General features: G+C 42.9%; 1 protein-coding gene across 1 annotated transcript in view; it reads left to right on the forward strand.

Moving 5' to 3' along the window:
* Window positions 1–18,145, forward strand: part of Pgm5 (phosphoglucomutase 5) — a 157,295-nt gene that overhangs the window by 84,968 nt on the left and 54,182 nt on the right. The window contains exon 7 of the mRNA XM_057778496.1: window positions 7,251–7,366. Coding sequence (XP_057634479.1) covers window positions 7,251–7,366 — 116 coding nt within the window. The remainder of the gene's footprint in view (window positions 1–7,250; window positions 7,367–18,145) is intronic.

Raw genomic sequence — 18,145 nt, forward strand, 5'->3', positions numbered from 1 at the left:
GTCCTATGATTTACTGTATGTTTTCAGATTGGCCAGTCAGTCTTTTTCCTGTGAACTGTATGGGTTGTTTCAGCTGTTCTTACTGATTTCCAGGATTTTACTGAGGTTGCGGAATCCTTCAATGAGCATTGCAAGTATTTTTCTAAATCTCCAGCTTCCCCTCTTTTCAGGTACCTTCAGCAGAAATGGAAATATTTTGTAATTTTTAAAGCAACTAAATCTGTCACATCAGACTTTTCCCGTGTTCCCTCAAAGTCTTTCTGTAGTCATCCACGGGTGTCAACTGTGAATGCTGTTTTGTCAAACGAGGCATCACATGGATGGGTTTAGGTAAGAGGCTGGTTCATAGCACGTGGGGAACAGACATTCAGGTCTCTGTGGCCCCACTGAAGCTGAGCCCAGGATGAACCGTGAGAATCAGGCGCAGATGTTTGCTTTGGGAAAACTGAACAGCAGTGACATTTCAGTGACTGCTGCCTCCGGACCACTCTGTCCTCAGAGTGGCGGCACAGCCTTATACATATCCTAATTTTCTCTGGTCTCTGTTCTTTCCTTAGAGCCAGCACCTGTGTACAGTCTCTTTGTGTTCATCTTACCCAGCGCCTAGGTGTCTCTGCCCCCCACCTTAACAATGTCAGCTCCATAGATCTCTAGGGTACCATTTAGGAAAAGATGCTAATAGACTCCAGAAGAGGAGAAAAGCGACTTTTCTAGAAATCTGGGAGGTTTCATTGTACTGAAATATTTTTTCTCCTGGGTCGGAGCTGTCTTGCCAGTTCTCAATACTTTTGGACTCTAGAAGCAAATGAACTGGTTCTAAGTCTCCTGAAGGCATTAAATATGCTTTTTGTTTGTTTGTTTGCTTGCTTGTTGTTGTTTTGTTGTTTGAGACAGGGTTTCTCTGTGTAACAGTACTAGCTGTCCTGGAACTCTCTTTGTAGACCAGGCTGGCCTCGAACTCACGGAGATCCACCTGCCTCTGCCTCCTGCGTGCTGGGATTAAAGGGATGTCCAGGATCACCCGGCTCTCAACATGCTGTTTAATAGCTTCAATCAGAAGTCCCTGCAAATCAGAAAATAAAGCAAAATGAAACCAAATAAGATGATACATTTTTTTCTGTATTTTTAGAATACAGAAATCTGAAGGACTCAGGACTCGTGGCCACCCCTTGCTCAGTTGGAGAACTCAGAGTTTAAGTTTGCTTGATTTCGGCTTCTGGACAGTTTTTTAAATTGTTATTTGAAGATAATCAGAGCCAGGTGGTTACACCAAAGTGCTCTGGCCCTGGGCTGCGAACATGGACTTGGTCGCCCGCACAGGGGCTGCCTGCTCTCTTCATAGTCAAGGTGGCTTCAGGTCTGCATTCTTATTTCCTTGGCTCTCTGGTCAGCTTTCTGTAGCCAAGATTATTTTTCTCTTTCAAGCTAAGTCAGGATCTTCAGAAATCTGCGTGCCTTATGTTGTCAGACATGTGAAAATGTGACAGGGAAGGGTTCTCTACTTTCTCCCATGGCACAGACGTGAAATGAATATACAGAAGTGTGAAGGCATCAAAGGCTCCTGGGCTGGGAATTCTTCTTCGCTTTATAGTTGGCTGACACCTACAAGTCAGAGGAACAAGAGACACATGGTTATCTTAATCTTTGCCTTTTAAATATTCTCAGGAGATAAGCCTGCTTCCTTTGGGCTCACCGAAGATCCCATACTGAGAAGGGAGATAATGTTGTATCTCAGGAGGCCTTTCTACAGCTGCGAGAGGATTTTCTTTCCATTTGCGGGCCCTGTCTCATCTGATCCTTACAGCCTATCTGAGAAGACAAGCAGAAAGGTGCCCTTTCACATGTGGGGTTTGAGGTTTAGACAATGCTGAGAAGGCATGGGCCCCAGGTCACACAACACTGCTCAAGTTTATATATGCTTGACAAACAAAACAAAACAAAAAAGCAGTCTTGCTAGTGTGTCGCTCAACGTTTTGTGTGTGTTTTAACTGTGAGTGTAGGTCATTCCATCAAAACAAAAACGGTTTAAGAATAGACTTAAGATTGCTAAGAGAAGGCTTGGGAGTGTAGCTCAGTGCTGGAGCTCTTGCCTGCTGCGTGCAAGGTCCTGAATTTAAGCTTTATCACTGGAAGAAGAAAGAAGGAAAGTCGGGGGAGACTGCTGTTAGGGAGCCAGCTTTAGATGAACGCCACCTCATTCATATTTATGATCTGGGCAGGCTTCATTTAAAGGGGATTTTAAAGTACAAGCTCATATCAGCCTTTTATTAGAGAGCATCCCCAGACAGCAGAGCCAGACATCAAAGGGCCCTGTGAGCGAACACAAACCTATAAAGATGCTGGAGAGCTAACCTGAAGACCGCTCCTTGTCTGCTGGACATTACCAACACATGGGGGCTTGTGTCTTTCCTAGGAGTATGAAAAGCCGGCTAATTCAAACATGCATTTAATCTTAACGACTCTGGAGGAATTTTTCATACAAATAAACTTTTAAAAATAGTTAAATAGTTGTCCCCTCCCCCATCCCACCCCCATAGTACCTTACTCTTTGAAGTCAGGATGGTTCCAAATTCCTGGTCCTCCTATTTCATCCTCTTGAGCGCTGTGCCACCAGGCCTAGCTTTAAAATAAACTATTAATGTAAAATAAGCTATTAATATTAATGAAGCATAATGTGCCTGTAAAAAAGGCTCAGTGCATAAGAGTACATAGGCTAAGCGATTTTCACATAATAAACACGCACTTGCAACAGCCTCTGCTATGAAGAAGTAAGCCTGCCTCATCACTGTTCTCCATCCATCTCTAGATAACCAGCATCCTGATTTCTGCCGCCAGTGATTTCCTGCTCCTAGTTTGCACCGCGTCTGAGTGGAATTCTGCAGTATCCCTCTGTCTGACTTCTTTGCTCCAGGATATCAATCACTGCTTACGTTATTCTACATTGTGTTGGTTTGTTCATTTTTGCTGTCCTATGGTATGGCACTGTACTGTCTTGAATAAATATACTGTAGTCAGTATGATTCTGTATATCTTCTCCAGCATTGGCAGTTCCGTTCTTTTCCTACAGGACCGTGGGCAGTGGGATACTTCACTGTGGTTTTAGCATGCGGTTCCAAGTATTTTTCATATGCTAATTGGTCCTTTGGGTATTATCTTGTATAAAGTGTGTGCTTGCTACATTTTGCTTTTCTTTCTTTGTGGACTTTTAATTTTTAAAAGTGATTCATAGGAATTTAAAATATGGAAAGCCCGTGAGAATGTCATTAGGTCTGTGGAATGTGCAGGTATCTTCTCCCAGACTGGAGGGTAAAGGCTTTTCAAGGAGGGCTGAGGATTCAGAACACAGAACATAAAAGGAGACATTTGGATATAGGCAAAGGGACCCAGATCTTGTCACCTTTAAATATGTTAAAACTCTCTTGCTGTAGGCTTTATACAATCAACTTGATGTGCTGGAGAAACTTAGATCCTTTCCAGAATTCATGTTGAAAGTTAATCCCCTCCAGAGCCCAGGTGTTGAAATGGTGAAAGGATTTAAGGGGGGGGGGGGGTGCTTTGAAGAGATGATGAGGTCAGCAGGGTTCCTTCCTTCCTTGTGAATGAATTTATAGTTCTTATGAAAGATGCTTCATGGAACAGGTGCCAAGGTTGCTTTTCCATAGTTTGCTTTGTGAGGACATAGCAGGAAGTCCCTTACTAGGCCAAATATGGGCACTGCACTCTGGGACATCCCCAGCCTCCAGAACTCTAAGAAATAACTTTCTGTTCTCTATAAATCACACAGTCTCAGGCATTTTGTTCTTAGCATGACAAAACGTACCTAGACAGACTTTCCGATGGCAGATCATTTAAGATAGATTTAGACAGAAATTGGAAACAGAGGCCTAATCTGAGTTAAATGAATGGCATAGAAGGAGTAACGGTATAAAGCAATAACAGAAGGCAGGCAGGGGCATCTTTGGGAAACAGAGAAGAGCTTTAAGAGCGCAGAATACGAGAGGGAGTGAGGGAGAAGCTCTTGCAAAATGAGACTAAGACCTTGCCCAACTAGGAGACCCTTTTTGTGGAGGTCTGCAAACCTCAGCTGAAGAGAAGGCTGTATGCAAATGTTCCGTTAGCCACCAGGGCTTATTCTCCCTGGCAGGAGGGTTGCAGCCTCCACGGTCCTACTCTCTCCTTCCTTGGCAGAGCTCGCCATTTGCTCCTGGCACATGGAGTCAGGGCTGGGGGAGCGGCTGCTTCACTTTCAGCTTTTGTATTCGGGGACTGTAGCCACGGGAGGCTTCCTGCCAGCAGGAGGTCTAACCCATAGAGTCTGCTGAGTGCTGTGCTTGGGATGACTCCCAAGTTCAGGGTAGGAGCGGGAATTCCTTTCAGACCCCAGGGCACAATCAGTTTATACACACAGGGTCCTGGAATTTAATTACCCATCTTATCTCAGCTCGCATAGCTGCAACTGTGGCTCATGGTTATAAAAGTATCTGGTTCTTTATAATCCAGCCGGCAGTCACAGCCTGGTGCCCTCCTGACAGTGATTAATTGGGGAGGGTGGGACCTGGGGAAATCCTTTCCCCTCCCTTCAGTTCTGCCAAGTTGGCTTTGAACCCACAAGAGTATTTTGGACAAAGATGATGTGCCCTCACGCCTGCTTCCCGCTCTCTCTCATCCGCACCTTCTCCCTGTGTTGTACATTAGGTTAACTGTGACCCATGCTTTCCTATCTGCTCCACTGGGCTTCGGTGTGATTTATTCTTCCTTCAGCTCTTGACGATGAAATTAGCAGCTTGGAACACTCTCCTTTGTTCTAAAGTTTGTGGAAAGGCTCTTCCATTGTTCTTCCCAGGGTATAAGTGCAATTGTATATTTTTCTTAAGATGTCAAAAAGGAGATAAGCTAAAACCTTTGAGATAATGAACGTCTAAGCATCCAATACCACACACATTTCTTTGTGTGCTCCACTCATTCAGGGTGGTGCATAACAAAATCGTTTGTTTAATGACGTCTATGCATCCTTGTTAGTAAGCTTTTCATTATCATGACAAAATACCAGAGAAGGTAATTGGAAATAAGGAAATATTTATTTTAGGTCATAGTTTCCAGTTTTGGTTCAAGTTACCTAGAGCTATTGTTTTAGGCCTGAGGTGAGGAAGAATATCATGGTTTCAGGAATATATGGCAGTGGTTACTCACCTTATGGTGGCCAGGACACAAAGTAATGATATGGTCCCCAAGGGCATGACCCAAGTGACCTACTGATTCCATCTAGGATTCATATTGCATAGCTCTACTCGCTCTGAGCAGTCTACTCAAACTGTGAATCTGTCAGTGTTTTGAACCGTTAGGTCACAACCCTTATGACATCATCATCTTTGGAAACACCCCCACAAGTACCCAAAGGCATGCTTCATTAATCTTCTAGGTGTCTCTTAACCTAATCAAATAGACAACTAAGATTATCCTTCTTTTTTTTTTTAAAAGATTTTATTTATTTATTATGTATACAACATTCTGCCTCCATGTATGCCCACGCACCAGAAGAGGGCACCAGATCTCATTACAGATGGTTGTGAGCCACCATGTGGTTGCTGGGAATTGAACTCAGGACCTCTGGAAGAGCAGGGAATGCTCTTAACCACTGAGCCATCTCTCCAGCCCCAAGATTATCCTTCTTGATATCAGAAGTTATTTGTCCATTCTCCCAGGACATTGATTTATATTGTTTCAGTTATTGTAAATGGTTATTGATCAGTCTTGTCCAATCTCATGTTACACTCTGCTGAGTAATATCACACCCTAGGCTTTCCAGGAAATGGCTCTAAAAGAAATTTGCCTTTAGGGAGTTTATTCCTTTCTGCTTTAAAGATCAAATTTGCCTCCCTGATCAGCACTCTGTCAGTCAGGTTTCCGTGATTGCAACAAAATGCCTGTGGCAGTCAACATAGAAAGAAGAGATATTTGTTCTGGTTTAGAGGTCTATTCCATAGCCACTGGACCATGTTGCCTTTGGCCTAGGGTGAGGGTGATGCAGCCACGTTAATGGGAGCCCGTGTTTCAGGAAACTGATCTCCTTATGAGAAGTCAGGAAAAGAAAGAAGGTGAGACCAGCATCGCGTAGTCCTTTTGAGGGAGGGCATGTCCCCAATTCCCTAAACCTCCCACTGAATGTTACTAAAGGGTTTTCATAATCTTTAATAGTGCTAAGCTTTAGGACTAGGCTTTAACATGTGGGCAATTAGGAAATATGCCATAATCAAGTTCTAGGAAAGGGACAGTGAAGACAATCAGACAGACAGACACCTGACTACTGAAAACTCATAAAAGGCCTCAGCCAACACGTGAGGAGCCCTGGAACTGAAATAGCTTCAGAGTTGTACTAAAATGAGGAGGAATGGCAGGCCTTTGACGATTCCACATGGATCAGTCACTAACTGGGTTGACATAGCAGCAACTCTCTGACTTTGAGACATCTATTTAAAGAGATTTTTTTGTTTATTTGTTTATTTATTTATTTATTTATTGAAGGTATGAGTGCTCTGTCTGCACATGTGCTTACATTCCAGAAGAGGTCATCAGGTCCCACTATAGATGACTGTAAGCTACCATGTGGTTGCTGGGAAAGAACACAGGGCCTCTGGAAGAGCAGCCAGTGCTCTTAACCACTGAGTCGTCTCTCCAGCCTGAGTGGAGACATCTCTTATTGAAAGAGAGCCATATTTGTGAGCCGGAAGCCACTAGCATTCTTAGAATGAATGAAGATTCCAGTCATAAAATATCTAGTGTGTGTGTGTGTTATAGGCTGAATTCACCAAAAGTAGTGAATACATACAGAGTGTCCACTACATATTATTTCTAGAAGTGAATTCCTGTTTCATAGGTTTTAGGCAGATTCCATAGAGTAATTATTGTCAACAATACTCCTAAGTGTTTGTGGTCAAATGCCATCTTAATTTAGATTCTCGCATCTTAAGTAGACTCTTAGCAAAATGACAAAGAGAATTTATTGGAGCCCTGATATTAGAATCATTCATCCATTGATTCAGTATATATTGTATTATAGAGAAAGCAAAGTTGAGAACACTGAAGGATGCTGCTTATTCTGTACCGTACAGCGTCAACACTGTCAACAACTACTCAGATTGTTGTAAAGTGTACTGATGGAACAAACAGACCCTAAGACTTCCTACGGAGCTGAGAAAATAAAGGGAACCAGGCATGTGAATTGATGGTTGCCTAAATTTCGTTTTTTTCAGAGTGGCTAAATCAATGAAGGTCCCTGTATATGAGACCCCTGCTGGATGGAGATTCTTCTCAAACCTGATGGACTCCGGACGATGCTCTCTGTGTGGAGAAGAGAGCTTTGGCACTGGTAGGCTGGGTGGGGCTATGTGTTACTGGCGAGGGTAGCTGCAGTTCTGCAAACCCATTGGAGACTTGTAAATCTTTCTTGTGCATCAAAGGCTAGGGAAGAATTACTTAGAGACCAAAGAACCAAACAAAAACAAACAAACAAAACTCAGAGAAACCCCTTAGGATGTGTATATGGACACATTCATCGCTTTGGATATCACTAAAAAAAAAGTTCCTTTTTTTAAAAAAGAAGTTCTTTTATGAGAATTTAAAAGTAAGTGTAGCAGAATATTATATTAATCATACCTTCCAATTTCCAGACTGGCCTCAAACTCACAAAGATCTGCCTGCCTTTGCCTCTTGAGTGCTGGGATTAAAGGCATACACCACCACTGCCCAACCATGGTCGGTCTTTTTATCATTATTTGATAATAATTGTATTTTGTAGTACTGAAGACTGATATTTGGGCTTTTCATTTGCTAGACAAGTGCTCTGTCACTACTAAACTATATCTTCAAACCTTTTAAATTTGGAGTTAGGGCCTTACTACACAAACTAGCTTTGAACATGAGATCTTGGACTCCAGAGTAGATTACAAGTGAGCTTCACTATGTTGTTTTGTTTGTTTGTTTTTAGACAAGGTCTTTCTGCATATCTGAAGCTAGTCTAGAATTCACTATATAAATCAGGCTGGCCTCAAATTTGAACTTTTTATCTTCCTGCCTTTGCCTCCTGAATGTTTGGCAAGTGCTCCCATGCCCCTCCTTCCCTGTTTTGGTAAATTAATCATCAACATGGCTTTCTCTACTCTCTCCACAAAGTTACCTTTCCTGACTGTTATGAAATAACCTGCTGCCACAAAGAAAATATCTCCATCAGATTGCTTGAAGGCAAATATCTGGGCATTTTCTTGATTTAATGACTGACATAAGAGGGTCTAGCCAACAAGAGGTGGTGTCTTTCCTGGGAAGGTAGTCTTGGCTTGTTAAGAAAGTGGGCTAGGCAAGCCATGGGGAGCAAGCTAGTCAGCACCCTTAGCAGCATTCCTCCAGAGCATCTATTGCAGTTCCTGCCCCCGGCTTCCTGCCTAGAGCCCCCGCCTTGACTTCACTCATGGTGAACTATAAGCTGTAAAAGGAAATAAACTTTTCTCCCCAGTTGCTTTTTCTCATGGTCTCTATCAAAGTGACAGAAACCTAAGACATGTATCAATAGGGATCATCTAAACATAAGCACAAAAAGAAAAGAATAAACCAAATTAGATGAGTGCACATGAAATCTTCAAGTCAACGTCTTTGGTCATAGGGGGTCTATCAGTGTATCTGGAGTTGCATAAGAAAAAAAAACTATGAAGGATAAATGTTTGAAAAGGTAGTGGTTATTTTCCAAAATTAACTACAAATATAGACTCAGAACCATGAGAGTTAAAAAGCAAGAGTTCAGAGTTTGCCTAAGGGCTGGCATTTGCTACCTCTGAACACAGGGCCTGGTAGAGGAGAGAGTATCAAGAGATAGAACTGGAAATATCACGAGAAGGGCATTTCTGATGCCTATTGCCCTAGATATTGAGCCCCAAGGAGACACAGCTTAGACTCTCAGCTAGCTGGGCAGTGGGAACGCCACACCCCACACGTGGGAAGTGAACCTGCAGGCGCTTTCAGCAAGTTTTGCTTTGGGCTAGTGATGCTGACGGCAACACAAAGGATGGGCTGGATAGGGATTTAAAAAACTTAAACTGTGGGAGTTGTCATTTTCCTTTCAAAGAACACTAGAGTTTTGTTTTGGTTTTTTTTTTCATGTCAAGGGCTTTAAAATTGTTGCATCTTCTGCCATTTTTTCTGGGTTAAAATGTTAGCCTATTGGGATCGAAACCTAGTGCCATTGTCCTTGGCTTCTCATCAGCCTTCATTGTCCGCCTTGTTCAGAGAGTCCAGTTTCAACCATGCTTATTCAGTCCCAGTCCAGCTGGCCTTGGAGAGCTCCCAATAGATCAGTTCCACTGTCACAGTGGGTGGGTGCACGCCTCGTGGTCCTGATTTCCTTGCTCATGTTCTCCCTCCTTCTGGCTTTGTGGGAGCGTAGCCTGTTTGGATGCTCACCTTCCTGGACCTAGATAGAAGTGGGAGGACCTTGGTCTTCCTGTAGAGCAGGGAATTTGGACTGCTCTTCAGTATCGAGAGGGAGGGGGAGTGGACTAGGGGGAGGAGAAGTGGAGTGGGGATAGGGGGAGGGGAGCGGGGGGAGGGGGCAATATGTGGGAGGAGGGGGAGGGAAATGGGAAACGGGGAGCAGTTGGAAATTTTAATTAAAAAAGAATAAAAAAAAAGAAAAAAATGTTAGCCTACTTCGATAGATGGAGCCTCTGAGCCCAAGGAAGAGTGAAATGGCTTTCCCAGGGTGCCAGAGCCTGGAAGAAGTCTGCATTTTCGTTAAATCCAGCAGAACTAAAACAGTTCTCTGTCTCTTCAGTGTAGACTGCTTCTACCGTGCTTGTCAATCTTTCCGTGAGTGACTTCTTCTGCCTCTGAAGGAGCTGAAAGTATGTGCAGTGCCTGAATCTGGAAAAGAGAGATGGCTTCTTCCTTCAGCTTTTGTATCAGGCTTCCTTAATACCAGGTTTTTGGAAGGCTCTGAGCTGGCTGTATCAGAATCATAGGGAAGCTTGGTTTTATATATTTGTATATGTTTCTATCCTATACCAACTTTGAATTCCTGAGAGTGATTCAAAATTGTGCCATGGGTCTTTGCATTTTAAAGAAGAATGTTTAAGTAGTTAAGTAAGTGTGCATCCAAGGAATAGGGATGAGATATCAGTGTTTTGCTTTGCATCAGGACCGGGAGAGTGTGTCTGAGTTTTCACAGTGAGTTGAATTAAGCAGTCAGTACAAGAACACAGACACAGAAGGCTTGTGACTCACATCCAGGGCTCTTGTTTGACACTGAAGCCAACCAATTGTCTTCTATGTCCCTCATGTCCAACTTATAGATATTGGTTCATCGTAAGAGCTATCTGTCTATGTTAAAACATGGCTTTCAGAATCAATAGCTAAGCATAGGAAGAGAAATGGAGAGATGATAGACTCAGAGAAGCTTCTAAAGTCTACTTCAGCTTTCGAAAGTAGCGGCCTTTGCCAGTTTCCCTGGGACATGGAAGAGAGTACCAACCAAGAATGTATAATGCAGTGCCAAGAAAGCTTGGAAATAAGACTTGACCTCAGCTCAAGGATGCCAAGACATTGCCCAGGGGTTAGATCCACAAGGAGCAAGATATATCCCAAATAGAAATGTCCCTGCTGGCGTCTCTGGTTCACAGGCTGGTAGACTGATCTGTGTTCAGGCTTCTCTTGTGTGAGAAGATTCAGGCTCCAGACAGTAGGCACCACATTCATTGCTATATCAAAGAAACTGGATAATAGAGGCCAAGTCATCACCAAGTGCTAGGACCAGGTGTCCACCATGTCCCAGGAAGGATCTAGAAAGCTGTTTCACTGGGGTTGGGACATTTTGCACATACTCTGTCAAACGGAGGATTATTCATCTAAGTGGCATTTGGGCTTCTTCTTCCAATTTTAAAGGAATCTGGACTTATTCCAAACACAAAGAGAATGGACTAATATACTAAAATTAGGAATTTTTTTAAAAAGCCAAAACTTGGGATTTTATTTTTTTTTGCACTGTTGAGTGTCCTCTGTTTTTTCATCATTAGCTTTGGTTTTCTAAGAGGCCATGTTGTTTTCAACATGTTGTCCTAACCCAGAGTTTCTGAGTTTGCCACGGCACAGGCAATGCTGAAGAACTGCCGCCTATGTGGAAGATCTTCAGGCTCGACCTCCAGCTTTAGTTGCATAGCAACAAAGGCCCCCATACCTGCCAAAGAAAACCTGCAGTTCAACAATGTTCATCATTTCTAAGCAAGAATACTACGTTACATTTTCTAGAATAATAGCCTTGTTTGTTTGTTTACGTGAGTCAAGGCATTCCTAAGTTATACATCCACTTCTTTATGGAAATTTGTAATTACATACAGAACTCCTGACAATAATACCCTGATCAAATTGTCCCACTAGATTTTTGCCCTGTGTATTCCTGAGTACAGCACCGTGTTCTTGAATCGGTAATTTTCATGTCTTGGATTTTAGCATAACAGAAAGAGGCTTGTGGTTTACCTTGCCACAGAGAGTCTTCAGCACCTTTCTGATTTTCTCAGGTCTGCTGGATTTCTTTGTTTGTCGTGTGGGCACTGTAAATAGCTGAGGATAGGGGCCGTGTCTGTCTTCTTCAGACCTCATTCTTTGATATAGAGTAGCCTCGAGAAAATGCATCCAGGACCCACGGAAGAGCAGAAAGATGGAGGGAAAGAGGGAAGGCAAGGAGAGACAATTTCAACTTTGCCATTTCTTTCTCTCATCCAGAATTGTATTTTTATCATTCTTAAGGTCTGGAAATATGGATATCTTAACATTTTGGAGGACTTAGAGGAACAATTTAAATGTACACACAAACCATACGAAGATAGCCCAGTTGCAAGAGGTTGTAGTAAAGAATGATAACAAGAAAATTACAAAGAATTATAAAACTGAGTTTTGATTTCTTTTGGTTGTTTTATCATTACCAGCACAAATTCATAGCTAATAAAACCCTTCGAGAAAGATCTCCCCTTCCAAAACCCATACTAATGATCAGATTGTAAAGTATTGGCAGTTTGTGCCACCAACTTGTCCCTTTCCCATGTAGGTGCTAACGCTCGCTTGGATGTGAGCAGGCTTGACAGGGCCTGGCTCCAACTTTTGTAGTTCAGGCCTTGATGTCATTAAATCTCAGAGTCTTTAGCACAGTCATTCTGTGATCTGCTCTTTTGTGCTTTGCATTGTTGATTTATTCTCCAGTTCCTTTCCACAAGGAAATTTTATTTCCCAAAGTAGTTGTCCAGTTCATAGCGCACTCAGGTTGTTCTCCTTGTTTCTACTCTCACTACTTATGAGCTACATACATCTTACTTCAAGACCGGGTTCACAAGAGCGCTGAGGCACAAACACTGAGTAGCCTTAAGTCTCCCATATTCGTCCAACTGTTTTATGTTTCTCCAAGTCCCATGAAGGAAAGCTTATGTCTGCTTCCTTCCAAGGGGTCTTAACTTCACATTTGTCTGGTTTCAATTCTGCCCTGTCAGCAGGAGAAAGAAAAAGGCCACTGTATCTCCAGTTTCAGATGATCAAGCAGAGTGACTTTTTTCTCTGTGGCCAGTGCTTCTAAACTTGGCTAGATGGCAGAAGGGGTGAGCGGTTGCGATGACAGCATTATCAGGGCTCTGAGAACGGTTTCTCTGTAGGCCTGTTAGGAATGGGCTGTGTGCCATTCAATCTAGGGTAGGCAGAGTGTAGAGGCCCTGTGATTGACATCCCCAAGAGCTTCCTTGTGAAGTTAGAAAGCTGAAACTCTGGATTCTCTGCAAGCCATCACCCGCTGTGTTGGGGACCAAACTCCCATTGGAGTGTGAGGAATGTCTCCATCACACGATCCCCTTCCATGGGGTTTTCATGGGACGTGTTCCAGTGACTGCTTAGTGAATCCCGCGTGCTGCTGAGGAAAAATGGCAAGAGTTGCTGTGTAAATGGAACCATGGGATTGATGCCTTTGAGCTACCTCCACATTTTCCAGTGCTTTCTGGGACCCAGAGCCTAGGGGAGCATGGCCAGTGGGCCACAGGCTGAAGACTTCCAAATAGAAGGAGCATTTCTTTGCATAGTGTCTATTAAAGGGCTTTTAAAGAAGGTTTCTTGTCCTTTGGGATTTAGATGCAATCCCTAAAATTGTGCTTTGAGCCTCCCTAATGGATTTTTGGGAGATTACTTGTCACTAAGAGACTTTACTGAGGAGGGAGTGCAATAACTAAATGTAAGGTCTTGAGCCTGAAAGCCACTGGGGAAATTCCTGGTTTAGCATATGACTTGTTGGGAACAATTCTTAGGGAATTCCATTGTTCCGATGAGCCTTGTTAACGCAGGAATAATGTGGGATATATAAGTTCACAGATCTCTGTTCTTGTGAGAGGAATATATCCACTGCTGTCCATGAAACTGCTAGCATGCTCCATTCTCTGGTCTGGAGAGTCAATTGAATGAGTAAATAAAAGAATGCTAATATAGGTTACTCATAGAAGCCTCTTAAGCAATAGACACAATGCCTAGCACTCCCCTCTCCATGTCCCATGCTTTATTCTCTACCCTGAAATGAAGAAGGGATCATAAATGGCCTCTGTTTTATAGATGACGTCACTGTGGTTTAGGGAGGCTCAAGTCACTGGCTAAAGGCACCTTGACCAAGCAAGGATTCAAGCTTACTCTTGCTGGTTCTCCAACACCTGCTGCTGCTCTTTCCCCTTGTTACTCTTTTGTATGGAGATGGAATCAATTCCACTTGTAGGATGGTGTCCTGTAACTGGCCCGGGAGAAGCTGGCCGAGCTAGCTCTGGTCTTGACACCCCTGCTCTGTGGTTCTGTTGGCTTGGATGGGCAGCTCTGGTTCTCTGCACCTCCGTCTTCTCACCTGTGAGATGGATCGGTTCAGGCAGATGACCTGCGGATTTTCCCTCAGTGTAGTAGGTTGGCTTGCTCTGGCTAGCCTCCCTTTTAGGAGGGAGTCAGAGACTCAAGCTGTCATTCATTCGTTCATCCAGTAATACTGTCCTTCATATCTTTTGGGAGCCAGGGCAGGAATGCAGTGAAGAGGAGGTTTATATGCAAGCCCTTCCCCCGGAGAGTTTGCAAAGCAGTGCTGAAAGGACGGTGAGCCTGGTCATGTTGGGCCTCATTAGTAGGACTTTTCACGTGCTTCATCTATTACAACTCTGACTTATAAGATGCATGAAGCCTACAGTGCAGAGGCCATGAAGGCAGTGGTTGCTGCCACATGCCCTTTCTGACCTCCCAGCAGGCTCTGGTCCTATTCCGAGCAGGTTACCTTTCCTTTCCTACTGATGAGCATCAGTGCAATTCAGAACATGTATTTTCTAGAACAGAAAGGTGACTGTTTTTCAGTGAGCCTTCCTTTCTGCCGGATGTGAGAGGGCTGAATGTAATTGGTTTGAGAAATGGACGAAACAACTTGTGCCCCGATTCTTTAGCACGTTCTGGAATCTATTCGGAAAAATATTGATCCCTGGTTTTACTTCATGGTCCTGCTGTGTAAAGAAAATAAATCCCTGTCTTGGGCAGATGACCTGATGATGGAGAGAACTTTGCAGTTGAATGAAAATTAGAAGTGAGCAGTTAGGAGCTCCTGAGATGTGGAGCAGGAAGAGAGAGTCGCAAGATCCTTAGATGGATGGCCTCAGCTCTTGCCACATGGTCAATTCCCCTGCTTTCTTTTGGGACTGCTGTCATCACCATAGGGTACCGGCAGTCAGGAAGTCCATAGGTTTTCAGAGTCAAGCTGTGCAGATTCAAATTTTCTTTCTGTTACTTAGTAGCTGTGTGACCTCATATGGATGACGTCTTGACTCTGTTCCCTTGTCTGTAGGAAAGGGTTGTCAAATTGTGAACCTTAGAAAAGAAGTGTATAAACTACCTGAAAATGGTGCCTGGTGCCTCATTGTTATCACAGAAGGGAATAATTTACTCTGCCAGGATTTCTGCTTTCATAGCCAGCGTGATGGTTACATATATAGTGTGGGTGTATATGCCATGTGTCATTTCAGGTTCCAGGGAATGTACTATGCAGAGGGGCATGCTAAATGTGCACGTTTCCTTACTTACCCAGCACCTCTTTGGACAAGTGGTCTGTTCTATTGGATGGCCACTGCTCTGCTTTGCCGGTGACTTCGAAGCTTCTTAGGAGATGGGACTTCTCACACCCAACCTGGGAAAGTCCTAGAATGAATTGGTCACTCCAAATCTGGCCAAGTTCTCACTTTTCCCCATACAAAGGACAGAAAGAAACCATAAGACTTGAGTGAGGATCACCCGCATGACAAGGGCAGTGCTGTCTCTTGAGCTGGAAAACAGTAGCTATTATCTTTGTCCCAACTTAGAGCAAAAGGAGGCAGACAGGGACCCCTAGGCCAGCATGAGACTGCACTTCCTTCCCAAGGAGCCTCTCCCAGCCCTGGCCGCCTGTGACACTCACCCAGGGAGCTATTTGAAAGGATTCCCAATATCTGATGTGACTTGCCCTATGGGGTTCTGAACATGGGTGCTTTTATAAAGTTCTCCAGTGATGTTAATTTGACATCCAGGCTTGAGAACTGTTAGCCTGGGGCTAGAGTTCAGTTACAGTCTTGACAGCCCTGCCATGTTAGATGTGAGTGCAGGATGCCCTGGATCTCCTAGCTGTGCCAGCTGTGGTTGCAGGAAGCCCCTTGCTGTGCTAGGAGCGAGTGCAGGATGCCCTGGATTGTAGGGGGAGACAGCTCTTTCATTTCCCAGCCACCCAGACCCGAATAATCACACAGAAACTATATTAATTACAACACTATTTGACCTATTAGCTCATATTTATTATTAAATAACTCTTACATCTTAAATAAACCCAATTCTATTAATCTGTGAATTGCCACAAGGCTGTGGCTTACTGGGTAAGGTTCTGTTCTGGTGCCTTCCTCCTCCGGCAGCTACATGGCATCTCCTTGATTCCACTTATTCTCTCTCTCTATCTCTTCCAGCCTGGCTATATTCTGCCCTGCAATAGCTCAAAACAACTTTATTCATTAAGCAATAAGAGCAACGACATATACAGAAGGACATCCCACATCTTTTCTGCTTTTATGTCTAAATAAAAAGGAAGGTTTTAACTTTAACATAGTAAAATTACATATACAAAAATTATCAAGCAAGAATTATAGTTACAATATTTAGTCCATTTACATTTGACAAATTAAGGAAAATACTCTATCATCTAGCCTATCTTTGTGAGTCTAAAGTTTTATATCTAATTTATCCTTTATCATAGCTAAGGAAAACTGTAACTGTATGTCTTCAACTCTTCAAAGACCCCAGAAGGATATAATATTATCTAAGTAAACAGGAAGTACATTGTAAGCAACTTCCAAAACTCTAGAATTGACAGAGACATCTCATTGCCCAGACAGTCACCCAGAGTTCTTCTGTAATGTTGGGGCATCCATCTTCAGCCTACAGGCCCATAGTATCTGGCAGATTTTTCCATGAAGCAGGAAATTTGAAAAACTGTTTCACCTATATTGGCAGTTTGTCAGTCACTTTCTTCTATGTCCTGCGGAGTGTCTGGCAGTTTCTTCTGTGAAGCAGGAATCCTGAAGGACCATTCCATCTTTTGGAAAGTTCAGCAGTCATTTTTCTGTGGGCCTGCATGTCCAGTTCATACAGCATACCATCAAGCAGTCTAGGCAAGAGCAGTTTCTTGCCCAAATGACTAGCCTTGTCACACTGAAGACAAATTCCATGAGTTTCTTCAATGTCCATCAATGCCCTCTCTGAAGTAATTGGTGCTGCCTCACTGTCAAGAAAAGTCTATAAGTTCTTAAAATATTTTCAATGCCTTATTCTTTGGGTCTTTGAAATATCTAAAGAATACCTGTCCATACATCTAATTAACATGACTACAAGTTTGACTATTAAAGATGACTATCTATTAATTCATACTCTTTAATTATACATTACATTTTTAAATGAGCTGCACAAAAACAAGAGCAGAAATATATATACACAATGTAACAAATCAACCTTTAATTTGTATCAATAGACTAAAATCTATACCAATACAAAGTATTCATTTGTATATCATACCCCCCTTTAAATGAAAGCAAACATTTATAAACAATCATTGTGGTAATATGGGTATAGTTTACTCCAAACTGCTTCTTGCTGCTTGTTAGGGGAAGTATTTTTAGGGTTCATGAAGACCTTTTGGAGGGGGTATTGTTCCATCAAACCACATTAACCTGGAAGGAATCCACAGGTTCCCATCCTCTGTGGAAACAAAAGCAGAACCTTCTTTCCAAAGTAACATATACCTTGGACCCAAATTTTGAAATCAAGATACTTTTATGTTGGTTTAGCTTAGCATCCCCCAGAATCAAAATGTCTCTCTACAGTCAAATACATAATCCAGACTCTGTGTATTTTACATCTTTATGGGGCTTATTTTTTTTACTTTATTGCTTTTTAAGATGTAATTATCTTTACTCCTTTAATGTATGACTTTCTGTACTCTTTCTTCTCTCTCATAGACCATGTACATTTATCCAACACTGTGACCCATTTAGAGGTCTTTTTCATCTGAATCTGTCTTTATTGCATATCTGTAATTATTTTCTGACTAGGAATGCCTTTTTTTTTAATGCCAAGCAGACATGGCTAGGACCAACTCTGTGACCCTACCTGTTGGCTTCCCCCAGTCCAACATGGCAGAGGCATGTTCACCTCCTCTGCGAGTTATGCTCACTGCCCAGCTCCAGGGACCCAGTGGGTTCATGTTGCCACTAAGCAATTTGTAACAGGCTGCTCACAGACCCCTTCTAAATGTGGGACCTCACGAAAGATCTGGAGTTATTGCTCCCAGCATGAACAAGGAAGCTGTCTCATAAAGAAGCCTTGAAGTCTTTGGTGCTAATGCTGAGTCAGGAAGCCTTTTCTTAAAGGAATCACACCTCTGCTTGCCTCTAGCAAACAGAGCCCATCCAAGAAAATGCTGCTACCAAGAAGCCATGTTTGACTCTGTTCTTTTGTGTCTAGAATTCCTTCTCAAGCTCTCTCAGATTTTATGTGGATGTAGTTGCCTCAGGTGGGTGCCATTATGTAAACAGTGGTAGAACATGAGCCT

The sequence above is a fragment of the Chionomys nivalis genome, chromosome 8, assembly GCF_950005125.1.
Source record: "Chionomys nivalis chromosome 8, mChiNiv1.1, whole genome shotgun sequence".
Taxonomy (NCBI): Eukaryota; Metazoa; Chordata; class Mammalia; order Rodentia; family Cricetidae; genus Chionomys; species Chionomys nivalis.